Here is a 27,908-nt window from a genome sequence, read left to right as displayed (position 1 = left end):
GGCCGAGGAAGGAAGAAATGACGGATGCTGGCGTCACTTTATCATTTTCTACTTTATTACTTCAAATTAACAACCACGATAAAGCTCAAAAAAGTCCAATATTTACACAGGAAAAAAGTACAAAATCCCCCCCAAAGTTCTTCAGGTTTTTTTTTTGTTTCTTTTTTTAAATTACAAAGTAATAAAAAGTTTTGCTCTTTAATTAAAAAAAAAAAAAAAGAGAAGAGAGACAGTAAGAAGGGTAAATAAATTAGGAAAAAAAAAACAAGGGAGGAAAAAAACAAAGTGTTAAATAGAAAGGATAAAAACAAACAAACAAAAAGACTAACCCCACCCTCCCCGCCCTGCCAACAACCCATCGGCTCCACACTCCAGTGACAGTGTGTCTGCTACAGGCCATAGGTCGCAGTGGTGATCCTTGTGTTTCAAAGCCCCAAGCGGCACCAAGCAGCTTGAGGATTCCTAAATTAAATTTAAAAACAACTAAAGTGGGGGGGGGGGGGGGGGGGGGGGGAAGAGGGAAGGAAGGGGGAGAGGGCAGGAAGGGGTTGTGCACATACGGTGGATCTTACTTGGGGTTGCAAGAGGGAAGGAGAGAGCAAGAGGCACCGCTCCGAACGAACACCACACGCTCCAGTTTCTGCGTACCCCTCTCTTCTCCTCGAGTCCCACGCTCTCTCCGCGGGAATTTAAAACAAGTTTTAATTAAAATACAAAAAAAAAAAAATAGAAAAACACGCACAGCCAGACGAAAAAAAAAAAAAATAAAGACAGACCCCGCTGCAGGATGGGAGGTGGGTTCTCATCTCCCGGTATGCCAGCTCCTGCCTCCCCATCCTCGATGTGGCCGGGCGCCCCTACGCCGAGACCCCTCGGCGCGTGAGGACCGCTCAGAGCAGGGAAGGCTGGCGCTCCCCGACAGCCCAAAAAGACGCAGAGAAGCCACCCAAGGAAAGGAAGCCCGAGTCAACGATGAGGCCCGTTGCCACAATTCCCCTCACAGCTTAAAATTAATTTAATGCTTGAGAAAATAAATTCTGTTATAATAATAAAAATCAGACTTCCACCATCCAGCGTGGCTGGGATCTGATTCCCTCCCAGCCCACCAGGCGCCTGAAGAGAACAAAACAAAAAGAGCAAACAAAGCCCCCCGCCCCCTGCCCTCGGAGAAAAAGGAGAGCAAAGTTAAAACGTATATGGCTAGAAACCATATGACTTGAAGATGATTAAAAAAATAATAAAGCAGAAGATACCCAAAGGGGAGGGGGGGAAAAAAAAAGAAAACCAGGAGCAGATAAATCAGGAGAGGGTACGGGGTAGGCAACGGTAGGGCCCAGGGGGGCAGCGGAGGTGTTTCTGCACGGCTCCCGCGTCGTCAGCTCCTCGGAGGTGCTCGCACTGGGGGACGCAGGCGGCCCTCTCGGAAACGGCTCGCGCCAGCACGGGGGCACAGCTCGACTCCTCGTCGTTGGCAAAAAGAAAAAAATCGTTCATTTCTTGTGTTTTTTTTTTGTATGATTTTTTCTTTTTTTTACTTTTTTGTTTGGTTTTTTTTTTTGGATTTTTTGTTTTTTAAAAGAAAAATACAGTGAAGACACTAGAGAGATTTAAAAGAAAAAAAAGAGAGACAAAGGAAGACAAAGTTAGGAGAAAAGGCTCTTCCCAGCTCTTCCCAATACCAGCTGAAGCATAACAAACCAAATCACCTTCTACAGCCCTGCCACCCCTCAGAGTTACCCTGTCCAGTCAGAAGAGACTAGCTGTGCAAAGTTTCACACTCTAATACATGCTCAGCACCCTCCTCCCCACCACCATCACGCTGCCAGAAAAGCATTCATTAGGAACTAACAAAATGGCTCCCCAGCCCAGCACCTTCTCCACCCTCCCTACCCTCCAGGAGAAATGGAAGCTACTTTTACGCCCAAGATAATTCATCCCTGAGGCTTTGGCAGCAAACCTTACACTTCCTTCTGAAGCCAAAAAAAAAATCTCATTTTAATTTAATTCATTAAATTACGGTAAGGTGAATGGGAAAGGATATGGCCCCAGTCCCCCACAAAAACTTCAAGGCTTTAACCTAATTCCTAGTGCCAGCAATTCCCTCCTTGTGGGATCCCAGGCATGAGGACAGGCTCACCTAAGCAAACACTGGTCCAGTGGCAATTGCTCCTCACTTCCCAAGGTGATCAAATGGCACACTTGTCTGCAAAAGAAGAGAAGGAGTATGTACGGGATCGAGGAAGAAAAAGGCAAGAAGGACACAAAAACAGAGGGCCTGCGCTTTTCTCTCTGGATATCATCCCTCCCAAGGGTTTACTGTTCCACTTCTCCAAACCACTGTGGTCTGGAAGACAACCAGGTGAAGGCTTTCTCTGAGCAAAGCAGAGCTAACACTGTACTGAGCATGGCCTGCAGAAAAAGCACAACTGAAGACCGAAGCCATAACCTGGCACCACTCCCCTCAGCGCGCTGCAGAAGCTTCAGGCGTTGCGCTCACGTCAGCTCCAGCGAGTCGAGCAAAAACCACCTGCAGGGCCCTCGGTCTTTGTTAACACCCAGGCCAAGGCCACGTACATCGCAGCGGGGGCTCACCTGTGACGCTGAAATCCGTGACACTTCTTGCCGCCCTGTGAGGTCGGATGAGGAGACGTTGGCAGGAGCTCCTCGGTGTAACCTCATGCTGACCTTCCGCTCCCTGTCCACTCTGGAGATTGCTCTGGGGGACGTGTTTCCTGTTGGGGCAGAGAAACGCAAGACGACAACGTCAGCCTAGTTCCAGCATCCAGTCGTTAAACAGGGGCAGCTCCCCCATCCGACTCACCAGACTGCTGGATTCGGGAGGTGGGGGTGGAGGCCATGGGCTCTGTGACATTGCGAAGACGGTTGGCAGTGGCTCCAGCAGGTGGGCCAGGGGCCAGTGCTCGTGTGGCTGACCCCCGGAGCTGCCCCATCCTCTCTTCTCGCTCATGCTCTCGCCGCTCCCGATCCATGTCTTCGGGGTTTCGGGCTGCTCCCTTGGGCAGAGAGAGAAAACCAAAATGTGGCAGTCAGGCAGGGGAGACAGTAGCAGCAGACAGAAGATTCAGGGTACTTGACCACAAGAAGAAAGAAAAGCTTCATCCCCAAAACAAGCTCGCCCCACCATCTTCCACTCCACCCAGAGCAGCTTCATTCTCTTCCATGGAGAAATGAAGAAGAAAGCACATGGTACTATTGCTGGTATCGCAATCTACTTCTGTCCCATCTCCAGCTGTAGTTCTCTCCTGAAAGGTTACTTCTACCTACATACAACGTGAGATCTATCTACTGATACACACGCTGCATCAGACACACTGACAGAACGGTAGCTGTGCCCCTCAGCACCACAGAACAGCTCTACCTCTTTTTACGCTACCTGGTCCCCTTTCTCAAGTTGCTCACTAGGCTTAAGTACACGTGACAGGCAGTCTCTGACTTTCCTCCCCCACATCCGTGCCACAAGTCAGCCCATGCTCCTCCAGTCTTTTCCCCATGCACACTCACAAATTTAAGCATGTTCCAGTCAAAGACGTAGTCGTAGGAGAAGCCCTGGCGGTGGAAGAGGTTGCGGAAGAGCTGCCGCAGGTACGAGTAGTCGGGTTTGTCATCAAACCTCAGCGAGCGGCAGAAGTTGAGGTATGTCGAGAACTCAGCTGGAAAGAGCAGAGAACAGTTGCTTGTTAGACACCGTTTGTTCCCCCAGCCCCACTGGGGATCTACCACAACCTTTCAGCAGCAGCGTGCTGGACCAGGACAGTGCAAACACAGAGCTGGGTAAGGAGGAAAACAGAGCCTGAGGGCTGCAGTGCTCTGGCCACAAAGAAGATCCCATCCATATTTTTGCTGGAGGCAATGCTCACACATCCCTCTCTTCTAGCTGCTTCTTCAAGCAAGAGGCAGCAAGTCACTGTGTCTGCTGGACGTGAGGAACCCAGGCCTACGTGGTGTAAAGATGACCAATGCAGTTCAGAGAGCGGCAGGGACATAATTTGCGCAAGAGGAGCTGTACTCAGCTCAGACCAGAGGTCCTCCTTAGTCCAGCAGCCAGAAGTAGACAGCTACAAAAAAGGAAGCCCAGAGCAAGCACGTCTGACACTTCTATTGACATTAGCCCAACTTCCACCTATTTTCAGCTCAGGGACTTCCTGATCTGGACATGGTTTCTAATTATTTAATAACCCTCCATGGATCTCTCTTCCACACACTTGTCCAGCCTCTCCTTGAACTCCTGTAAGCTTTAAGCATCCACAACATCTTCTGGAAAGGAAGGAGTTCCACAGGTCTACTAACGGCTGTGTGAAGAACTGTATCAGTTTGTTTTGAAGCTGGCAGGAGCCAGATTTATTTGGTGGCCTCAGTCCGTGTACTGGAAAAGGAGTCCACTCCCATCCAAACTTCTGGAGGCACAGAGGGAGTGCAGACTTCTATCACCTCCCTTCTAACCATATCTCCTTTCTGGATTCCAGCCCACTCATTTGCTGCATGTACGGAAGCCACCTCACTGCTGATCACACCTTTGGTCCTTTCCTGGGCCTTTTCCAGTTCTCCTGCACCCTTTCTGAGGTAAAGGGAAGGACCAGAGCCGCACAAGGCACATACGGTGTGAGTGGGCCACGGGTTTATATGTATTGTTTGTGCCTTTTTCTTTTCTAGCAATTCCCAACACCTGACTGACTTTCCTCAGTAGCCACTCGGTGCGAAGCTGATGCTTTCACAGAACCACTTATTGTAGCTGAAACAGCTCCCTGCCGAGCGGCACCTGTCACCTCAGAGCCTACTGCTTTATACGTGCCATGAGGACTTCTACTCTCCCCCCACATACAGGATTCCACATTTGTCTACGAAGGATTGCATTTGCCACTCCGCTGCCTGGTTATTTCTGGGATTCATCATGGTCAGCCCTAATTCCTATCATCCAGGATAGCTCGGGATCATCTGCACACCTTCTCACCTCACTGCCCATCCCCTTCCCAGATTGTTTCTGAGGTTCTCAGAGATCCTTCCCAGCACCCTCATGCCTTTACTAAAGCAAGGCTCATCCCTCCACCAAAACACCTAAGTTTCTCACTTCTGAGCCAGAACTGTATCATCACGGGTCTCTTTTGCTTCTCTTCACTGGTGTCAGCAGCACATCTGGGTCTGGGCTTACCGGGCCATGCCCTTCAGTACCCAAGACTCCAGGGAGTTTCAGCAGAAGAGCAAGCCATGCACCAGACAAGACAGCCATCGAGATCGGAGCACTTACAAGGGTACCCTTTGCAGAGCACCTCAATGGGCGTTGACATCTTTTTCTCGCTGATCCTCTCGTACTTTTGGCGCTTGGTGGCAGCCTTGAGGCCCTGCCAGGGCAGCGAGCCCAGGTTGAAATACATGAGCACGTAGCCCAGGCTCTCCAGGTCATCGCGGCGGCTTTGTTCTGTGGGAAGAAGTTACACGGGGCAAGGAGTGAGTGGCAACTAAAACTGCTTTGGCAATCACACAGGTTTGGAGGTGAACACAGAATCCAAGAAACAACATCTCTCTCTTCTTTGTTGGGTCTGTAGGGATAGACAAACTCGCAGAAGAAATTCCAGTACGAATTCCTACAGGGGTGTTCACACTGCAGTTACAGCACTCCTCTCCCCACACAGCACAATCCACTCATAAACGGGTAATTACTCTGACTACCTCCTTCCTCCCTTGGAGAGGCCTTAATTCACAAGAGAATCCAACATCAAGAAGTGCTGCAGCAGTTCTGCCTGCTTCCTCTTCCCTGTCACAGAGGAAGGGCACTTCCACTCCTCCACCCAGGAGGATACCTAACCGAGGGATTACTCATGGCAGAGACTGTCACGGAAAGACAAAGCTCACAGAAGCAAGCCCCAAACTACCCTTTCAAACACATCTTCCAGCTAATCTGCTGATATTCTTTAAACAGGGCAAAAACAAGGAACTAGTGACCCCTTCTCGAGATAAACAACTGTGCTCATAGTTTAGAGAAGCCCAGCAAGTAATATTGTTAGGTAATACTGTGCAGAGGCGGACTGGTGGCATTTTTCAAGAGGAAGAGGAAAAAAGGCATATTTTGAACAAAAAGGTTCCCCTCCAAATGGGAATGACTGTGTAACCGGCACCAGCAACAATGCTACTTGGGGCAAGGACTGCCCTTAATAGGTCATTATAATGGCCTGCTTTTAGATGTGTATTTATAAAACACAAAACTTTATTTCCCAAGCAAAAATATTTCACGTTGAACTCTTTCTCTGGCATCACCAAGCCATTTTGAGCAAACTATTGACTTAAGATGCTGTTGACACAGAAGCTCAGCAACTTGGACAGGTTAACTTGTGACAATTCCCTCAGCTCCCCCAGCGTAAGTACGAATTCATCTACATGTCTTGCCAAGAAGCTCTTGCCCCTGTTGCCCTACTTCCCTCCCAAATACAAAACACTTTGGAGGAAGTATTTTGCATCTTCAGGAGAACAACTTAAACAGATAAGATGCAAAATATGGCTTGATGGAAAACACAGGGGAAGAAGACAGACTAAAGAGGTTCATCCAGGGCTTTCACCTACTACTACAGCACGTCTTGCTGGATTCAGCGCCGTGTCCTGAAAGTTGCTGCAGACTACGTATTAGTCTGTGGGTTCAGTGTCAGCTACTTGCTGCCACCTGCCCCGTCCGAAGGCCAGTGCAGTGGTGCAGGCACCCCTCACTCTGCCAGCCTACCTGAGCCGCTGCCCAAAGGCTGTAGCAGGTCGCAGACCCCGATGACCAGATGTACCCGCACACGCTGCGGGCCTTTCTTCCTCCTGTATCCATCCCTCTCAACCTCTTTGTGCTTTTGAGGATTAGGGTGCTTGGCAAGTTAAAATATATTAGGGGAAGGGGAAGAAAAATAAGTAAAAAGACTGTGGTTGCAGAAGAAGAGGAGGGGCTCATCACTTCAGGACTGAGAGGAGGTGCAAAGCACATGAAATGGCATAAAAACGTTACGGCCCAAGTGGAGGAGAAAGAAGCCCCGCTGATCCCCACACTGTCTTACTTTGAGCATGCAGGAATAACTGCACCACTGCAAGTTGCCCACTTTAGAGGGGCTAATGCTTCCTAATCTCATCAGGCTGCTGCCAAAGATAACTACAGGGCTGGCTGTCAGACACTCAGATGCTATGAGGGAAGCAGAGAAAGGAAAGACACCGTTTTGCATTTGGCTGAAGGCTGGGTTGCATATACTCTGAGGACTGCGATTACACACCTCACATATCAAATAAATTGAACTACACCGTATTTGATAACAACCTACATCCTGACTGAGACGGGAAGCCTGTGGAAGTGGAGCCAGAACACACATCCAGGGCCTGAAAGCACAGGTGCTGAGGGCAACCCGGATTCTGCAATTTGCCAGCCCTCAACTTATCCATGGTGTAGCTCTAACAGCCTGTAATTGTCGGTTCCCTGTCTGGAGCGTAGGGGTAGCCCTTAGAGTAGGGATAGACAGGGCAGGAACCAGAGAAACCTACTGGGCAGAGGGTTAAGAAGACCCAGGTCAGTGGGGGATGCTGCAAGGCCTTACTGGAGGCAAGGAGCTGCGTCACAAAACCAAACCAGGTGGCTCACGAGTACACCGGACACACACCCAGTGCCTTAACGAGCAACACGATAGAGGAAAAATAACTCTAAGGAGGTTATCCAATTACTAAAACGTGGAACGATAAATGCCTTGCTGTGTGGTATCCCTGAAGTGGGATTTCTCAGGTACATCTGGTCATTGTAGCCCACTTAAACAATGTCAGCGAGATTCAAATCTGTGAGGAGCCCGGAGCACCGACATGATGGGTCATGGCTGTCAAGCTACCTTAATTATAGTACAGACCTCAAACACTGTAGGTTTCTTTCACCTCTAGCCCCAGCTGAAAGATCCTTGATTAAACTTTGGGTGATGGTGAAGAAAAGCATTCCTAAATCCCATTTATCTATTTAATTTCCAGAGTCAAACATTCCTAAGCTATCTCCAGTTGTTTGTTTCTTTTTTTTTTTTTAAACCTGATCTTGTATACCAACAGCCACAGAATTGTAGGTAACATTAGACAGCCAAAATGGAGTAATTAATTAGAGTTAGGAAAAAAAACTTCACCTCTATGAACCAGAGACGTGTTATTTAACATCACTACTTTTCAATTTTAGAAGCTCGACAATCGTTGAGTAACTCTCAAAGTATCGCTGAGAAGCAGGCCAAAGTCTCACTCTACAGATTGAGAAGAGAAAAAGAAACACGAGTGACGTGACTGCGTGCGCAGAGCGAGCCAGTTCAGGAGCAGGATTACAGTTGTGACCTGCGCCTAACCTCCAACGCCACATCACACTTCCTCTCTCCATTTTAGTTCTCAGCTCTCGTACAACAGACGGGGAACTGCTACTTCTCTAAGACGCTGCTCCGCACTCACACACCCTTCCAACACAAAACATGAGGTTGCCTTCCCACACAGCCCAGCACGGCCTCTCAAATCCAACCCACTCTGCAAGCGATCTCCCCCGTGCTTAGGAGCGGCGCGGAGACGCGGTGCCAGTTTCTTCCCACTCCCAGGGAGATCCCAGCCCACACCGCAGCTCCCTTTGCACCGCGGGGTCCTCAGAGGGAGCCGAGTCAGGGGTGAGTGGCAGGAAGGCGAGTTACCTGGTGGAGACAGGCTTGGGCAAAGACAAGAGAACGAGGACTGTTTGCCTCGGATGCCAGGTTCACGCCAAAACTAGTTTCTGCGCTGCTCGAAGCACCTCCTGGTCCCCCCAGCATGGTGCTTCCCTCCCACCCCAAGCAATGCTGCCCCCATGCTGGGCTCCCTAAATAAAAAACAGCTCTCTTCGCTAGAGCCAGCCGGGCTACGAGCAGTCTTACCCAAGCAATGCTTTCCTGATTACGCACTCAGACCTGACTCTGCACATTCTGGGGCTACGCTTCCCCTTTCTCTCCCCGCCGTGTGATGACAGCCTTTAAAAGCGCACAGAAATCTGAAATGGGCGGCAGAAAGCGGGATCAGCAGAAGGCATTTATGATCAGCGCAGCCTGCGCCGATGCCGTCCTCGGGACGGGTTTGGGGAGGAACCGTCCCCCGCCCCCAGCCTCCTGTTATCCAGACGGAGCCCACCAGGCTTCCCCCAGCGCTGTCTCCTGGGCACCCCTGGGCATCTATTTCAGACTTCACAAGCTCCAGAGGGTGCAGGGGACTCTCATCCCCAGAGCATGTGAAAATTGACTGGAATGCGTGAACCAAAGCCTGCACAGTCCACAGCCTCCCCCAACGGCAAGTCTCCAGCTGTGGAAGCCCTCCCCGATCTCGCCTCCTACTTTTTCCCCCGGTCACTGGGAAAAGAATGTGTTTCCTCCAGACATCGGAATGCCCAACCCTTAGCTTGCACATTCAAATAAAGGCATTTATTCATTTGCTATTCCCGTCACACGAATACCCCAGCACCTGGTTCCTTCCCTCTCCCTAAACTGCATTAATGCAACACTAAGACAGAGAATTTAGTATCTGAAAAGTCAAAAAAAATTCAGAGCGACTGTTCCCATGGCAATGCTGCTAACTCACAAACACGTCTGTCATTTACCCCGTGCTAAGGTCTTGAGGAAGAGGAACTCCAGCTGCCACCCTGCCACCCCCAGCCCCTCTCCTCCAGGCAGGTCAGCTCCCCCGAATCACGGAGAGGTGACGTATCTGCAGCGTGGAGATAACGCGCCCGAGACCTGCTGCACTGAGTAACTCACACCCAGCATTTGAGAAGCAAAGGGCACGAAGAGAGCAAGTGACTGTTGCGCTCAGATTGACGGCACATGCAATTTGCCCTTGGATTAGTGCTCAGATGTTTGCTCATCCTGACCCACGAGCCAAGCACCAGTAGCAAAGGGCTAAGTTAGGGGTCGGGTGAATAATAAAGCCGTTCAAGAACAAACAACCCACACCCACAACCAGACAGCTAGCCTCTCACGCTCAGTTCAGACAGGGCAGGCACACGCAGAAGAATCGACAGACATAGTAGTAAGAATTATTTTGTGCATGTCTCCTTGTGGCAGTTACCATGGCTGTGGAAATCTTGACCGAGAATTCAATGGAAAGCCAGTTATATATAAGCAGGTCAAGCCAAAATACAGAAGACCAACCCGGGGAGCACCACAAGAGCTATTTTTACTACACGAAAGAAGTCGGGAGGTCACAGTCCACTCAACACACAGCAGTCCCTGTTTCAATATAAATAAAGTCGTTTCAGTGTACAGCCATACAGTAGGAAGCAAGGAGGACAGGGAGAAACTGCTTTTTCCGCAGGTCAAGTGTTGGCTCTAGAGATGTTTTTGAGAAAACATCTGCAGGAGGCGAGAAGCAAAAGCTTTCCCTAGGAATACGAGGACACGAAGTCTTGTGGAAGCTGTTAGTGTAAAATATCAGAATTCTTTGTTGGGATTTTCAAACTCCCAGATTATACATTGAAGAAGGTCTCCCAGATGCAAACTGAGCCGCGTTCCTGAATCTGCCAGCAAGGCAGTTTCGGTGCTTCTGCTGCTCAGATGTGCCAGGCAGTAGCAGACCAACGCCAGCCTGTTCAGAACGAACCCTGTGGTAAACACGAAACTCTCACGGCGGGGACAAAGAGGTCACACAGAAAGAAGTACCCAGTGAGGGAACGGGAGAAAAAACTGCAAGAGGTTTTCACCTCTGTTCCTCACAGCAACCAGGTGTTATGCATCGGGGCTCGTTCCCTGGACAAGAGCTTGGGCGACTTCAGGAGGTTAAGTGCCCTGCGGATTACCCTGTGCAGTGTGTCTACAAAGCCTGTCACCAGTATGAGACCCGGCTGAACTCCCGGCACTCTTTCCCAGCCCTGCTTTATCACCACTGTAGTAGCCTTAAATGCTCAGGGCAGAGCCCTGTCTCCCTAGAGCCGCCTCATATTCTCTCTCAGAGGTGAACGGGAGAGTGTTGTTAAAACACCCACGCATTTTAAAGGCCTGTGAAAGCCAACCCTCATTATCACAAAACCTGGATATTTGTGCCAAAGGAAACCTCCCCTCATTTCAGCTTCTTCTGCATTTCCAGCACGTTGCTGTCCCCATCCTCAGGGGTGGCTAACAGGAGTATCACCACTCTGTGGTGGGCCTGCATCCTCCTGACAGCTACAAACTCATCACTGATGCAGGCACTAAGGAGTCGACAAGAGAGGTTTCAGTTGCACGTATCCCTAAAGGCTTAGCGTCTGCCGATGCCTCCTTACACATCTACCAGCCTGCAAAAATGGCACAAGGCAGAGTCAGGAGCAGTGAACTCAAGGGGGTCACAGCCTCACTGCTTGAAATAGGGCCCTGCTGTACTAAGCAGTGCACGAACACATACCAGCAAACAATTTCTGCTTTCTGGAGCTCAGAGGGATGCAGAAGGCAGGGGATGTAACACAGGCATAACAATTAAGTTATTTGCCCACCACCTGCACGCAGGCCAGCAGCAGAGCCAGGCACAGGACCCAGCTGCGAGTGACTCAAACCCTGGAGGTGGCTTTGCAACCTTCAGGAGAACATCTGCTGCCCCCCCGGCACCTGACACACGCTGTGTCCCGTGGAAAGCCCCACCGAGGAGCAACAGCAGGCTCACCGATTCCCAGGTGGGTGTTGATAGAGGCGTAACGGGCTGTGCCGGTCAGGTTCTTGTTTTCCCGGTAAGGGATGTGCTGGTGGGTCCGGGCGTCTCGGTACTTCTTGGCCAAGCCAAAATCAATGATGTATACTAAGTTGCCTTTTTTGCCAAGCCCCATAAGGAAATTGTCTGGCTTCACGTCCCGGTGGATGAAGTTCTTGGAATGAATGTACTCAATACGGCTAATCTGGAAGGGGAAAAAATAAAATAAAATAAAAGTGAGAAGTGAAAAGAAAGCTCATCATAGCCGCATCCATTATAAAGATACCATACCCTGTCAAAGCAGGAAAAGGGACAGAGAATATCAGAGATGGCAGCCAAGGAAAAGACAACCCTTCCCACCCTCTGGAGGCAGTAGGATCTGGAGATGGAATTCGACCCTGCACACCAGCACAGTCCTCAGCCTGGGGAGGTCACCACTAGCACCACAAGGAAGGAATGGAAGAGACTTTGCACGGACTAAAACTCTGAGCTTCAGGGTTGACACCAGTCAGCTTTCAAACTAAGCCAGGTTGGAAAAGGAGAGGGTCCAGAGCAGCTAAGGATCCTAAGCCCAGGGCAGGCGCAGTTTACTCAAGGTGGGTAACAATACCAGCTGTTTACCATGCCAGTAAAAGTATCTACGCATGCAACACTAACAGAGGATGAGCAAAAGAGGAAGGAAGGAGGGCTAGAGATTAGAGAAAGTCAGCAGTGCCTAGGTTCCAGGCCTCCAGCTTCATCAAGAAAGAAAAACCTGGCAGCCACTTGCTGCTAAATGCAAAAGCCTGGGGTACAGCATTTCTTGAGCACAGTGATGGGGAAAAAGATAAAAGAGGCATGGAAAAAGGAGAGTAGGCACAAATGCTTCAGAGGAAACTCACCATCTGGTCTGCTAGGAGCAGAACTGTCTTGAGACTAAATTTGCGGGAACAGAAGTTGAAGAGATCTTCCAGGCTCGGCCCCAAGAGCTCCATCACCATCACGTTATAGTCCCCCTCCGCTCCACACCACTTAATGGAGGGGATGCCCACTGGGGAAACAGAAAGATTAAGCCCACAGAACAGAGGAAAACTGCCGCGTTCCCCGCTGAGAGGGTTCTGTGTAACACCAAATCATTTTCTTCCTGAGGCCCTCCAGAATAATTTCCTCCCTCAACCGCTCCCCCAGCCCCATCCTTTCCTCCCCAGCTCACCTCCTCCCTGCATCATCTTGTAGAACTTGCTTTCGATGTGGAGCTGGGGATGCTTGGTTTTGACACATTCCAGTTTGATGGCCACCTCTTCACCAGTTGCAATATTGGCTCCTGCACAGACATGAGGGTAAAATGAAGACTGAAGAGGCTTCCAGTGACGTTAACCATTTTAACAAGGCCCTTACAGATGCCCAAACCTTAAGACTTGCCCTGAAATTTATTCTCTGCAACACAAATGGGATTCGGCCACTTCCTACCAAGTTTCCAGCCCTGCCATTTGCAGAGACATGTCCAGAGGAAGGCACATGACTAGTAAACCAGCCCTGCCCCTGCAGCTGGGCTAGAATAACAGTTCTACGACACGTAAACTGCCTCGTTATCTCAAGGAGTGCCAGACTTTGAGAGGACAGCCTGCATCAGCAGAAACAAAACCGAGTACAAGTTTTAGCTGTCCCTGAGCATACGCTCAGCCCCCTAAACCCAAGCCAGCTCCCAGGCAGGGATATGGACTACATATTCCCTAGAAAAATTACCGGTTACCTCAGGTACCAATGGGTTCAGGAGACATTGCTAACATTCCCTGCTACCTCTGGTTTCTCTACAGCCCTGACCTGCTTGATACAGACAATTCCCAAATCTCCAGCTTCTCCCTCTCCTGAGGGCTTTAATAATACCTTTATCTTTTGCCAACACAAAAACATTTGCTGCATCCAAAATTAGAAGCGTGAAGAAATAAACTGAGTCCGGAACTGAATTAAGCTACTCAGACGCCTTTTGTTGAAGGTATTGCTAGATGGTTTGTGGTGACACAAAAGCACCTCCCCGCGTGCTTCCTTCTAAAAAGGAGCGAGCTGCCAGCCACGAAAGCCAGCACTTTAGTCCCAAAGCGCGCTGCCAAAGGAGGAACAGGCTGATCCTTCTCTAGTATTAGCGGGGAGGATTCCAGATGTTTCACATCATCCTAAAATGGAAAGAATGAAGATCTGCCACAGGTCACGGGAATGACACTCAAGACTTGCTTCTCTCTCCCCCTTCCCGCGCCTGCCTCACACACAAACAAGCCCTTCCTCGTATCAGGGACTATTAAAAGTTGCACTCGAGCACAACTCAGATTACCAGCTGCTTGTGAACTCCCCCAAAGTAAACTGCTCCAGAACACGCATGGGGAACGTGAGCTGGAGTCAGAGATGGTGTTTTGTAGGAAACCCACAGCACACTTTGGTAGGTATGGTTAATTCGTGCCTCCCGATCCCTGTGTTAAGGCTCTGAAAGTCTTAAAGAAGTCCTCAAAGACAGCCGCAGATATATCTCTCTATCCATCCTCTTTTACACACTTCCTTCAGAACCAGGGACTAAAGAAAAAAAAAAGGAACAGTTCATGCAACTAAATCCCTTCTCCCACTGGATCCTAAATGAGATCCATCTCCTGCTGAGGGGTTCAGGCACTGCTTGTACACAGAGTTAGCCAAGAGCTCCCTGCTAGCAAAAAGACGTCATCTAGATACTACAGTGTCAGGTCGAGACAGACAAGCTGCTAGGAATTATAAAGAGAGGAACAAAAACGATCAGGGCCTAGAGGGATTGATTTACTAAGAAAGATTAAAAGAGCTAAATATGTAACATAGACAAGAGATACAACTAAGAAGGGTGGGGAAGAAGAATGGGACATGACAACAGTCTGCAAATATTTGAAGGCTGTAAACACCAAGGAGGGAGAGGAATTATTTAGGGTGCTCTGAGGGAGGGGAAGGAGGAGCAATGGAATGAATTTAATAAGGGTTTTTACTCAAGAGCCAGTCGAAGGGAAGGGGGAAAAGCCACCCCAATAGTTAGAGCTGTTTTTCCAAGGGTGACTTTTGAAAAAAAAAAAAAAAAAAAAGAAGATTGCTATTTTCCACTTAAAAACCTGCTGGCCAGCCAACCAAGCCTATTATTTCCCTTCACTCCACCACAGGACCCTTCTTACAAAGATCAGGGAAAGAGGAGCAGTAAAAGGGGCTCAGATCACAGTAAGGACGTGGCCCTGGACTAGCTATGTACCTTTTAAATGGGTGTTCAACCATAGGGCCACATTCAGCATGGGAACACCCAGGATACCCAGAAAGACAAGAGCATTTCCTTCCCTTCTCTCTTTCCCCTGCCTTTGTGAAGATTTTCCTCCAAATCTTCCACAGCGGCTCCCTTGTGCATCCCCTGGGGGTTTTTTTTCCCCTCTCCTAGCCCATCTGCTGACACACGAGAAACGATGACTCCTGTTGACTTCTGGCAGCGTTAGCATTTTCAACGAACCTTACCCCCAAAGCTGAAGAGCGGAAAGACGAACGCGTTCTCGTCTCCCCATCGCCACGTGTGTTTAGGAAGATGACAATGCATCCATCGACAAGGCTGCGTGCAGGCGGGGGGGGCCCATCTGTGAGCGCGTAAAGTGGCAACGGGGAAGGGGTGCCAGTGTGTGTGTGGAAGGGGGGGCATCGGTCATTATGAAAGCTTAGATCCTGCAAAACGTGAGGGTGGCACTCAAGTGATCAACGCGGCCACCAGCCCCACGCTCTCGATAGCCCAGACACAGGTGTCAGTCTCCGAGAGGAAGCACGCTCCCCCGTGGCCTGGGACAGCAAAAGTAGGATGAATCAGGTCTGATAAGGGGCTGTTCTTTGCTGAGGGGGTCACAGACCTTCAGCCAGCCCCCCACCCCTAATATCTTCAGGTTGCTCCCTCTATCATTTATTTTTTGGGGTTAGAGATCTACTGAGACAGCGACTACCAGGATCCAGGAGGGAATCCTCTCTGATCCTTTGTTCCACGCTTTAACCACCATCTTTTTTTAAAGGCGCAGATACAAAAGCAACAGTTCCTCGCTCCTTCCCCAGCCTGAAAAACCCCACGTTTCAGACGAACGCGGCAGAGCCTGCCTAGCTTCAGCCAGTCGAGAGACGTACGTAGGATCGGGGATAATTCCTAACATCCGCCCCCAGTCTCGCTCCGCTGTGGGGGCTGCGCAAACGCGACTCATTCATCACGAGCTGTTTGAAATGGGGCCCCGGGGACAGAGGATGTCACCTGCTGAACAGGATCTGGTTTTAAGAGAGGCCTCGCCGCGCGTCTGATGCGGCAAACGCCACCCTCCTCCCGCACCGGGCGAGACAACGGGCGCCTTCCCCGCTCTCCCCACCGCCCCGCTCCCCTCCGGCCAGCTCCAAGAGGGAAGAAAGGAGGGCTGCGAGCAGATGGGAGAAGTCAGAGAGGGCGAGAGAGAGTTAACAGGCCAGGAAACAAAGGAAACGCGCTCCCCTCCCAGCGAGGAGGAGCTTGCAACCAGGAACTGTCCAAAGGCAGCGCCGTGTCCCGGCATGCTTTGTCTGCAGCGCGCTCCCTCCTTCCTCGCCCCCTCCGCTCACCCCAAGGGCTCCCCGGGTGGACCCCAGCCCCGGCCATCTGTACGAGTCCAGCAGCGCCACCCTGACAAAGCGGCTCTTCTCCGAGATGGGTTTTGTTCCCGTGGTTGAGCCTTTTTGGAGGCAACCGGGCTAGCCAAGGCCTGCGGGCAGCCCCGTCGCAGTCCCCATCCCCACGCCAACGCAGGGGGAACCCCCTCGGCACACACACCCCTCGAGGTGGAGCACGAAAGCAAGACATTGTTGTCTGAGCCCCAGCCTGAGATTCGCAACAGTCCCCCCTTTGTGTGCGCCCGTGTGGAAATGCAAGTCTCCTTCTGACAGGAAACCCAGAAACGAATCCCAAGGAGCAGAGCACGCAGCACCCGTCGGTTCCCGAGGCAGCGACACCCCAAAAGAGGGAAGCCGGGAATACACCACACAGCCCGCGCTCGCCTTCAGACACAAAGCTCATCCCTCTCTGCTCCAGCTCCCCACCACTATCAAGAGAGAACCGGGAGCTGGATGCGGTGCCGGGGAGACATCCCCACGAGCAAGCCCGCCTGTCAGCAGAGCAGGCGGCGAGAGGCCAGCGGGAGCCTCAGCGTCCTCCAGACGCACCGCCACAGACTACGAGCCTGATCCCTCCGGGCTGGGGAGTCACACCGGCTCCACCAAGTCTCGCTATCGCTGCTTCAAAACAGGCTGGCTCGCACCTCAATGAGCATCACAAGGGCTTTGATACTGCGTTCAAGCGACTCGGCTGAACCCAGCCACCCTGTGCTCGCCACACCACGGCACCGGAGCTTCCCCTGCCCCTCGTGTTGTTCGGTTACGGGCCAACCCCTCCACCTGAGCCACTTTTCCATGCCCCCTTTGTGTGCATCTATAACCAGCTCTATGAGGCAGAAATACAGCATCGGGCCTTTCCACTCGGTACCTCCCTCCTTTCTCCACACGTATCCCAGATGTTCTGCAAGATCCTGACATCTTCCACTGCCTTAGAGGGGGTCAGGAAGGCTTCAAGCCCTAGCAGGAGCGGAAAAGGCTGTGTCTGGGCTAAGAAATCATCCCCCCTCGATCCCTAGCACCTGGGCATTACCCAGGCGCCTGAGACACTGACTGGCTGAAGGGCCGCAGAGGAACAGGCTGCAGCGAAGGCAGCACACGGTGGAATTGGGATCCCTTATCCATTATTTATCACCTTTGTTCGTGCTCTGGATAAAGGTGGCAACAAAGCCCGTTACTGATGATTCCCACAGGATACTTAATCAAGGGGAGCCGCCAACACCAATCAAGAGAGAATAATAAAGCAAAAGAGAACTGGAGATAAAAGCCAGAGGTAGAAAACAGAAGGTGATTTACAAAACAGGGAGAAGTAACCTGAACTAGAGGCATTCACTGAAGGGAACTTGGGGAGGGACGGAGATGTTGCAGAACCTGGAAGAGACCTCGCACAATACAGCTGACAGCGCGCTGGGGCCAGCTCTGCAACGTGATACAGCGCTGGTGATGGGGGAAGCCAAGGAGACCCAAAGCGGTCTATGCAGAGGCACCGCGTTACGGATCACCCAAGGGTGCCCCTCCTGGACCCAGCGCTGGAAACGCCACACCCAAAACGCTGTGGAGGCTCCAAGCTGCTCAGCAGATGGATAAACTGGGAAAAACTGAAAGAGCAGCAACAGCGAGGAGCAGTGGATGTAGTGGGAAGCAAAACAGGGCTCCACGGAGCAAACAAACAGCCAAGGAGCATATGATAACCATCTGTAAGTACCCGAAGGGTGCAAACACCAGGAAGAGAGGGCAATCACTCTGCTGGCCTGCGGGACTGCAGCTTACAAGGTAATGGTGGGAACTGGACAAGAGGTGAAGCCAGCCCAGCTCTCCTGAATGGCTCTTTCGGGCTACCGGATAGTCTCGCCACTCCAGCCCCACATGGTTTGAGCCAGTAACATCATCAGCGGGCAAAGCATCAGGGAACGCATCTACACGTCAGCGTGCTGGCTCGGAGGAACTTCTCCCCAAGTGCTGTGGTAACAGGAAACCCCAGAGTTTCACAGGCTTCGTCCACTGACCCCCTGCAGCTCCCAGCTCAGGTCACTCCAGATGGTAACTCTAAATCCCACCCCACCCATCACAGACCTATCAGATCTGGGTCCCAGGACTTTAACCAGGCCAGCCTCTCCGACCTGTTTTACACCTCCTTGTCTCAGGCCTCTCTCACAGGTGCCGGACCACCTCTTCCACTATCAACCTTCCCATCGCTTTACTCGTCTTACCCTGAAGGAAAGGCCACCTCCTCCCTTTCCACCACCCACTGACAGAGTTTATACCCACACACCCAAGCTCAGGAAAAGGAGGCGTGAGAGTTGGAGTAGGGTGGATGACAAATACACCCTCAGCAGTCCAAACCTAGATCAGCCTGATCAAACACCACTGCGTCTCCAGTATCTGTGAGGCAAGGTGGAGTTTATCCCACCCTCTGTGCCAACAGAGGACCTGCAGCAACTGGAAGTATTCCTTGAAGCTTTCCCCCCCCCCCCCCTTCCTCCACCACGTCCAACCTTACATGGCACCTAAAAATATCAACAGGCAAACAAAACGAGAACAGTGATGCAACTGAGAGAAAACCACCTTGCAGGTGGAAGGACACAGAGGCTCGCGCTCACCTAGATAAATGTCTCCAAAAGAACCGCTGCCGATCTTTCTGCCCAGCCGGTATTTGTTCCCCACTCGAAGCTCCATGGTTCAGGCGTGCTGCGGAAAGAAGGGCAGAAGACACGGTCAGAGCAGAACCAGGAACTGAATCGCTACCCCGTGGAAGGCTACAGAATAGGCCTCGCCGCTTCGCCCAGTACTCGCTCCAGAGGCTGGGTACAGCTTTTAACTCGAAATGTTTCACCTTACACAGCCACTATCCTCACCGCCTGGATGTCCAGGAACAGCGGGAGCTAGAAATGCTGCAGGAACGCGACCCTTTCAAGAACATCATGGGAACACAGAAAGATTGAGCCTCATTTCCCACCATTTTGTTCAGACTTGGGGCAGGAAAGCCCTTTAAAAAGGTGCTAGAGGGCGACCACTTCACACCACAAGGAGCAGCACCCTCTCCCTTCATGGCCACCTAAAATAACCAGCACCAGGTCACTTCTAGCACCAGAAACACCAGAAAGGGTGCTCCGTCCCGTGACAAGGAGCTCCCTCTGGCCCAACACCACACCAGCACCACAATGGCAGAGCAGCAGCGTAACCAGGGGCTGCGAGAGGCAGACAGACAGACAGACAGACTGCCAGGAGCAAGCACCTCCGCCGCCCCTGGGCTGGGGCTGGCACGGGGGACAGGGAGGAGCCGTCGCGCAGAGCCGGGCGTGCTGAGGAGGAACAACACCATTTGCTTATCTCCCCGCACCTCTGCTGATGGGATCGCAGCTGGCTGAGCCTCCCCGCCTGTGCTACCCCCCCAGGTGAGCCAACTGCTTGTTTTCAGCAGCCGGGGCCTTCCCCCATCCTTGTGCCCGAGGGGATTAGCTAACCCTTTGACCTGCTGTACCCGGTTGCCTTCCCCAGGCTCAGCCTACTCACCTTCCAGAGAAAACCCACTAAGGTAGAAGGCCCACAGCCATGGAGCATGTCCCCCATCCAACCTCAACCTGCAGCAAACACCTCTGGTCCGGCAGCTCCCCCATTAGCTGCCCCATTTCCCTCGCCCCTTTCACGGCCACCAACTTGTCCTAGGAACCACGGCTCTTCCCGAGGCAGCGAGCACGGTTCCTTTCAGAGGAATTCGCCACACTCCTGATTTATGCAATGCCACGTTATTAGCGTACAAAACGCAGACACAGAGTCTGTTGGGGACAGGAAAGGTGAGGAATGATTCATGTTTTCACAAGTAGGTGAGAGGAACTTTCCCTCGCTGCAGCCCGCTGGGAAGGAAGCATCACCGAGGGAGAGGAGGGAGGAAGGGATGGCTCTGTGAGACGCACGCACAAAAAAAATAATCCCAGCTATGGGATTCTGGGCACACCATAAACCCGGAGCTGCTCCTCCTGCCCCAGGAGATGGGATTACAGAAAGAGGAACAGACGAGCTGCAGGGACGTCCGCCCGGGGAAATAATCCTATCAAGGCATTCAGGGGACATTGTGAACCCTGAAAGCAGAGCTCTGCCACCAGAAACCACACACAAAAACACTGGGAGGTGGAGTCCCCTCACCTAGTACTTACTTATGCATGTGGGTTTCTGCGCGTCTGAAGACTACAAAACCCTGTGGCTATTTCTGACTGTCTTACTCCGAGGAATGTAGGCAGAGCCTTGGGAAGCGAACCAGGCGGCAGGCGTACCTGGGCGAGGGCGCAGCAAGCAGGCATGATCTGTATCCGCTGCCTGCTGTTCCGTATAACCACGTTAACGCACAGCCGAGGTGCTCGGCCTCCTACGCCAACGAGGGATCAAAGGTCTGCGTCCCCAGGAGCCCATCACGCCACCGCCATGAAGACGGCTCTCCGGCCTCTGTCCTTTGGGGCCACCCGGAGCACTTCCAACCCAAGACGGGGCCGGCAACAGGTCCCAGTGGGGTCCCATCGCACCGGGGCGCGGTGACACCGGTCGGCAACGCCACAATCCCAAGGCTAAACACGGTCCTGCCCTTCTGGGACAGCTGGGTTAAGAAGGGTTTCTCGCACAGCAGGGCAGCAGCCCTCCTAGCTGATTGAGCAACAGGCTCCAGAGGGGAATCTTAAAAAAAAAAAAAAAAAAAAAAATGCTCCGGGGTGAGGGGGTGGAAGCGGGAAGCAGGATAATGGAGTGAAAAATCACAGTCACACAGCTGTCACCCTGCCTTATCTCCCCCCACAGCACGCACACAAGTGCGCCCGGAGAACCTGGGCGGCGATGATGGCCTGATGGGGACAGCGGGGATTCGATGGCCAGATAGGGACAGCGGGGATTCGTGGCGAGGGGGGCAGACACCCCCCGGCGCCAACTGCTGCAGGAGTCCCAACATCCGCCGCGTTTCGCTGGCTGCCTCCCACTCCACACGCGCACCCCTACAGCTCCTGCCCTTACCTCACCTTCAGGTCTACTACCGCAAAGAGAAGAACGGGGGCTTTGCACCGAGGACTTACGTCCTAATATTTTACAATTATATCACTCTATATATTATTTATAGATGCGGCAATTTCAGAAATCCACCCCCCAGCAGACTTTAACTCCCCTGCGCTGCCACCCTTCTTGCTGCGCTCTCCAGCCAAGGCAGCGCTCCCAGGGGCTGCAGGGCAATCATTTAGTTAAACCATTTAGTTTTCCATACGGGATTAACACGCATACAACCTTAAAGCAAGCGTGTGCTCTGCATGAGCGTTTGCATACGTTAATATCCACATTACCCAGACACCTACAACATACTACACAGCCTCAGAAAAGAAAAAAAAAAAAATAAAATACTATGCAGCCGCCCGTGTCGGTCCACACACACGCACCATTTTGCACCAATCCCCTTTTATATAATATAAAATACCCACGTACGCGCACAAAGGCCATTATATAAACACACCACGGAGCCGATCGCACACCGGTGTGTCGGCGGCGACGCCGGGCGAAGGCGCTGCCAACCATTTCAAAGGGGGGAAGAGTTATCCCGGCCCCACCTGAGGAGGTGGGGAGCGAGGCGGCGGGTACGTGGGCTACCAAAGGCCACACAAAACCAAACGAAGGCGGCCGAGTTCAGCAGCTGCATCATGGAGGCTGCCGAGCCCAGCACCGCTCCGGCTTGAAGGGGAAGTGTGGGGAGTGGGGGTTGCTTTGCCCATAAAGGCTGTGCACGGCTTTTTTTTGTGTGTGTGTGTGTGTGTGTGCACCAGTGTGAAGGGAATAAAGGAAGAGGCTGGCGACACGATCATCTGAACTGGGTTTAAAAAAAAAAAAAAAAGGAAAAAAAAAACGCATTCTGATTGAAATGCAAAACATCAAACATCCCCCCCCCCCCTTCACACTTACAAAAAGGAGAGGGTCTGGCAGCTGATAAGATGGGGGGGGGGCAGAAAATAAAAAAAAATTAAAAAAAAAAAACAGCCACCCAGCATCGAAGCCTACATTTTAGGAACAAACAGCCACAAACAAGAAAACGGGGTGTGGGGGGGAGGGGGGGGGGGTGAAATTAAATAAATCTTTCCCTTACACCCCCACCCCCTACAGGCAAAACACTCCGAAAGCCGGCCGTACCGGGGCTTTTATTTTTCCGGGTAGGCAACAACAACAACAAAAAAAATAACAAATAAAGCAGCCACCCCCCGGGAAGGGGCAGCCAACTTCTCGGCACCCCCCCGCCACCCGCCTGCCGGCCGCGGCCCCCATTCCCCCCTATCCCCCCAAAACCCCAAACCCCCCCCCCCCCCCGGCACAAAGGCGGTGTGGTGGGGGGGGCACATCCCACCGACCCCAATCTGGGACCCCCCCAACCCCCCCCATTTCCCATGCAGGGCCCCGGCAGCGGGGACCCCCCCCCACCCCCCGCCCGGCTCCCCCCTCCCCGGGGCGGAGGGGGAACGGGGGCGCCCCCCTCCCCGCACCCCCACAAAGGGGCTTTTGTCCCCGCTGCCCCCCGGCCCGGCGCATCGCGCCCTGCCCTCCCTCCCCTCCCCGCCCCTCCTTCCTTCCTCCCTTCCCTTCTTCCCTTCCCCTCCCTCCCCGGGCGCACACAAAGAGCCGGAGGGGCCGCCTTTCCCCCGGGGTTTGCGCCCCAAGATGGAGGCGGGCGCCCCCCATACCCACCCAGGCGGGAAGGGGGCCGTGTGGGGCTGCTGCTCCGCCGGCTGTCAGGGGGCCAGGCGGCCGCGGAGGGGAGGATGACGGAGGATTGGGGAGGGCTGGCGGCGGCCGTGCCCGGCTCGGTCCCTCCTTTCGCTCGGCTCGGCGCGGCGCGGCGCTGCCTGCCGCCTCCCCGCCCGCTCGCCGTCCCCTCCAGCCGGCGTGTGCTCGGCACAGCCCGGCGCTCACCCAGTTTCCATTGAGCCCCGGAGCCAAACCCACTGATGTCACCCAGCGCAGCCCCGGCCCTCCTCCTCCTCCTCCTCCTCTCCTCCTCCTCTTCTCCTCCTCCTACCGCCCGCCGTTAAAGGCGCAACCGCCGCTCCCTCTGCACCCCTCGCCCGGCACGGCCGCGGTCCCCGTCCCCTCAGCGCTGGGACGCGGGGGACCTCGCCCCTCGGTGGCTCCCCGCTTCTCCTTTCGGCCCTGAGGGGAACCAGAGGCCCGAGGCCGCCCGCTTCCCTCACACCGCCCGGCCTGCTTGGCTGGGAGTTAAAATGTCGTCGAGTTTTCAGTGGGGAGGCCGTGGGTGTGCGGCCCCGAGCCCTTGGGGGCAGCCCTGAGGATGGGCGTCACGGCCCCAAGGGAGTCGGTTTGGCCAGCACCCGTGGGAGCAGGAGCCCCGTGCCCTGGTGTCACTGCACTGCCTTCACGCCATCAGCATAACCCAAAACATTTTGCCCGTTCCTCTGTTCACTAGCCATCCTTCCCCTTCCAACCGCAGCTAATAGTAACGTGCCTGCTCCTCTCCCCTCAGGGGTGCTTCCAGCACCTTCCCCATGCCCCCTCCCCCTGCCCGTGGATGCTGTGGTGCCTGACTCAAAATTTCATCTCTGGACAAGGCCAGTGGGCACGGAGCAGGGCGATGCCAGCTCTGCCCCTCGGCACCGGTTGGCGCAGCACGGCGCAAGGCCGGGGCTGGGGCGGCGGCGGGGGCTTGAAGAAATCCCCAGCGGAGATGCAGCCCTCGCGGGTGAAATCCGAATGCGTGTACGGACACTCCCGCTGCCTTTATTTTAATCATTTCGGGCTTAAAATAATAACTCTTTAATTAGAAGTGTTTCCTTAATTGAATTGTAATCAAGTTTTTAGTGCTGTTATCCGGGCTGTCCACGTGATCTAATAACACCCACCTTCTCTCCAGCACTGCCTAGCTACACCTCGTCTTCTGGAGTGATTTGTACTGGGGAGCCCGGGCCAGGGGCTTCTGGTTTGGGGGTGCCTGGAGCAGCCCATCGGGACCCCGTCTCCATCAGGGCTGTCCTATTCTCTTGGGAAGGTCCTCGGGCAGCCCCCGGTGCTCGCGCTGCAGTGCTGTGGGGGGAACCCATGGTGATGGGTCACGGGCTGAGTGTTGTAGAGACCCTGCCCCGCTCCGAGCGACAGGAGCGGTCGGAAAGGGGGATTCATCTCAGTGCGAACCCAGCCAGCATCACCTCTGCCAGCCACTCCATTCCTGGGGTAGGAAGGGAGAAGAAGCACCAGAGCTGCCCCCTTCGTTCGCGGTGTCACTGCTGGGTGGCCTCCCAGTCACCGTACACGATTTTCCATGACCAGGGAGCTGACTTCATAGCACCTAGCAAAACTCATGGGTAAACTGAAGCCCTCCCAAGGGAAAGCTGAGCTCCAGTGACCCGGCAGACCTCAGAGCGCTGCCAGGTCGCGTTTGGCAGCTCTGCCTGCTCTGCAGTGAGCAGATTCCCGTTTCGTCTGCTATCCAGGGAGGGACGTGCTGCTTCAAAGACCAGAGCTGTGTCCTCACATGCTAGAAAGTGTGAGGAATGAGGGGAAGAGCGGAGAAAACTTTGAATTTTTGCTGATATTCTACCTCTACGAGGCCAGCAGAAGCAAGAAATCTGAAGCGAGAGCAAACACCTGGGATTCAAGAGGAGGCAGGCACACACAGCTTGATGCACCCAGCAGCGCAGACCTCCTGGCAGCCCAAGGGTCCCTGAGGTGACTTCCCACTGGGCCAGGGGCACCTCTGCTCATCTAACGCTGATAAACTCAGCGTAGATCTGGCCACATCCTGCGCTTGCTTGCCCTGGGGCTGCAGCTCGGCTGCCCTCCTGCCCTTGGTGTAACGGAGGCACGGGGTTAGCAGTGTGTCACGAGGACCACAAGATTTACTTTATCACGCTCGAAATGCTATGCGAGGGCAGCGCTAACGCAGCACAATCCTCAAACCCGAAATGGGCCGAAATAGGAAGGATATGGATTACGGTCCAGGCTGTATAAGACCACATGCATTTCTCGTCCCGGGATCCCTGCCCAGGCTGGCTGGTGATCATTTGAGGATCAGCTGTCTGGTATTCTGTTTTCTCCTTGTTGTTCAAAGCGTTAACTCACAGTTTATTAACTTCAGGATAGTCAGCCCCTACTCTAAAAACAATGATTAACGTTCACGGGGTCTTTTCACAGGACACACACTTTGATTTCTCAGTGCTTCCCAAATACTCAGGGATTTGCCTTCCCAATACTCACACCAAGCAAAAGAGCAGCATTTCAGAGAAGACCCAATGTTCCCCGAGGTAAGGTCAGAAGTAGCCTGCAGTGTGGGGATGCCGATCTGAGCGGTGAGCCTTGCCAGAGCACTTTGCATTTTGTAGCCTTTTGTACAGTCAAGTCCCAATTCACACACAGCAGGGAGCAATAAATACCCCTGCAAATGAGACATCAGGATCCCAGGATAGCACGAGGCTAAAAACAAAGCAAAACGCCAAAATAAATAAAACATAGCTAATAGCTACCTCCAAAAAGGTTGCTGTGAGTGACTCGCTCAGCATCAGGTAGGAAATCCGCGGCGGGGCAGGGATCCAGGCCAGCACACAACCGTCTCAGCAATGAGTCACTCCTTTTCCTTCACACTTTTGAAAAAAAAATAAAAAAATTTACAAAATGATGCTGAGGCTCTGCAAGGAGGCTCCTGCATGACACAGTCCCGACTCATCCCGAGCACCGTCTAACCTGCGTGCGGCAGGTGTCCTGTGGAAAATAAATCTGTGGCCGTGTAATTAAAGAGTCTATCGTAACCCAAATGCATGAGGATGCTGAAGGGCAGCTGTGCAGACAACCTTGGTGCTGATAAAACAGGGAGAGCGGTGGCCTGCTGTCCCCAGCGAGGACTGGAGGTGGTGAGAGGTGGGACACGCTGCCGGCTGGTGTCTGGGGTCACATCGCAGCAGCGGCGAGCCTTGGGAATTGTGGCCCCTTGCCGAGGTGCTGGAGAAACCTGTGGTCCCAGCAGCACGAGGTGACACGGCTCCATCCCCAGTCCCACCTGCCACCAAGCCCCCCGCAAACGCTCTGGTTCCCACCACCCCTCCTCTGCTCTCCCCGTCCCCACCGCGCTGCCCCGGCCAGCCCTGCTGTCTGCTCCTAGGCTCCAAAACCGCTCCTGGGAAAGCCCCAATCCTCCGTGGGAAAGCCCACACATCGTTTCTCCAGCCTTGGAAGCCACGGGAGGGTTGGGCAGGTTCACAGAGGCTGAAATCCTTGTAGCTGGGAAGCTGTGACAAGCCTTCCTCCCGCCTGTTGCAAAGCCATGTAATTTGTCCACGCCGGTGGGGGAGAGCAGCGGTGTCTCACGGAGCTGGCAAAGCACAGCCTCCGTGACACAAAAACTGCCTTCCTGCCCAGGGCCAAGCCCTCGCTCAACGCCCAGAAGACCTGGAGCCTGCATCCCCTGGGCCAGACCTTAGGTACATATCCTATGTTTTCAGAAAAACTCGATGTTTTCACAAAAACTCAATAAACGGGCCCAATTCAAGCTGAGGCTATTGCTGGCAACTTAAAGTTTCTGCTCGGTTGGAGAAACTTTGACAAAGTTATAAGCTAGTGAAAACAGGGTCTTAAAAGGGGAAGTGTCGGCAACGTTAATAATAGGAGCTGCTCCTGGCCACACCTATAATTAAGGGCCTTTATTGGTTTTTTCCATATACCTCACCTTTTTTTATCCTTGTGGTATTCCCAGCTTCTGTCAGCCACCCACGCCGCCTTGCTTTGTTTAAAAAAATAGAATAAAAAAATGACCAAGTGGAAAAAAAAAAAACAAATAGGAATATTGAGGTGCACCCTTGGGGCTGTGTTGGGCCAGGGCAGACGTAGCAGAGGACTGCGGGACGGGGAGAGGGCAGAAGAAGGGCTCGGGGCTGAGTCTGCAGCATCTTGTTTGAGGATGTATAAGCTCATCCTCCAACCCTCATCTTTTTTGGAGAAAAGGGGTTGAATTTATCACTCTCTCTGCTTGGGTTTTGCCCCGTGGCAGAGCCATGGGCTGGGGCAGCCCCGTCACATCATCCTGGAGGGCTGGCAGCAGGAGGGCTGGGGCAGGACAGGCGGCTCCGTCCCTGCCCACAAGGCGCTGGGGGTGGATTTTTTAGCTTCTCAGAGCCTCTGGTGAGAGGATGAGCAGCCCATGGAGAAGACACCGAGCTTGCAGGTGACACTCCATCGGAGGGAGGACCGAGAATCACGGAATCATTACGGTTGGAAAAGACCTCCAAGGTCCAACCGTCCCCCTACCACCAATATTACCGGGGATGGTCCTGGAGGAACTCCGTGAGTTCAGCGGGGACAAATGCAAGGCCCTGCACCCGGGAGGAAGGAGCCCCCGGCAAGGATACGGGCTGGGGAGCGGCTCTGTAAAAGACAGAGCCAAGCCCTTCACGGTGGTGCCTGGTGGGGTCCCTTTCGTTCCGCGTTGCCCTTCGGTCCTGTGATGTGCAGCACCCGATTGCGTTTGGCATTTTTGGCACAGGTGAGGCGGCACATGCCTGCCATGGGAGCAAAAATACTCAGATACCACCCGTGGTGTGTGTGTGGCGGGGGGGAGGGGGGGGGGCACAGCGTTCACCCGAGCTCGTGATTCACAGTGGTGA

At 53.1% G+C, this 27,908-nt stretch overlaps 1 protein-coding gene across 2 annotated transcripts; it reads right to left on the bottom strand.

Annotated features, from left to right (window-relative positions):
* Positions 1 to 33: 33 nt before the first annotated feature.
* On the bottom strand, positions 34 to 23,283 carry CSNK1E (casein kinase 1 epsilon). Of its 2 annotated transcripts, none has more exons than XM_080583245.1 (11): positions 22,993 to 23,283; positions 18,894 to 18,981; positions 12,851 to 12,961; positions 12,540 to 12,688; positions 11,635 to 11,863; positions 5,264 to 5,434; positions 3,523 to 3,671; positions 2,822 to 3,014; positions 2,593 to 2,732; positions 2,138 to 2,203; positions 34 to 1,597 (listed from the first exon to the last, which is right to left on the bottom strand). In XM_080583245.1, exons 2-10 carry the CDS (start codon positions 18,967 to 18,969, stop codon positions 2,171 to 2,173), a joined length of 1,251 nt encoding a protein of 416 aa, XP_080439371.1. In that variant the 5' UTR covers positions 18,970 to 18,981; positions 22,993 to 23,283; the 3' UTR covers positions 34 to 1,597; positions 2,138 to 2,170. The 2 variants fall into 2 exon arrangements, with proteins under 2 accessions (XP_080439371.1, XP_080439372.1); XM_080583246.1 differs by having other exon boundaries at positions 23,218 to 23,249.
* Between the last annotated feature and the right edge of the window lie 4,625 nt (positions 23,284 to 27,908).

This window comes from Anser brachyrhynchus (genome assembly GCF_964034855.1).
Source record: "Anser brachyrhynchus genome assembly, chromosome: 1".
Taxonomy (NCBI): Eukaryota; Metazoa; Chordata; class Aves; order Anseriformes; family Anatidae; genus Anser; species Anser brachyrhynchus.
The sequence above is the reverse complement of the archived record's forward strand: the minus strand, read 5'-3'. Positions and strand labels throughout refer to the sequence as shown.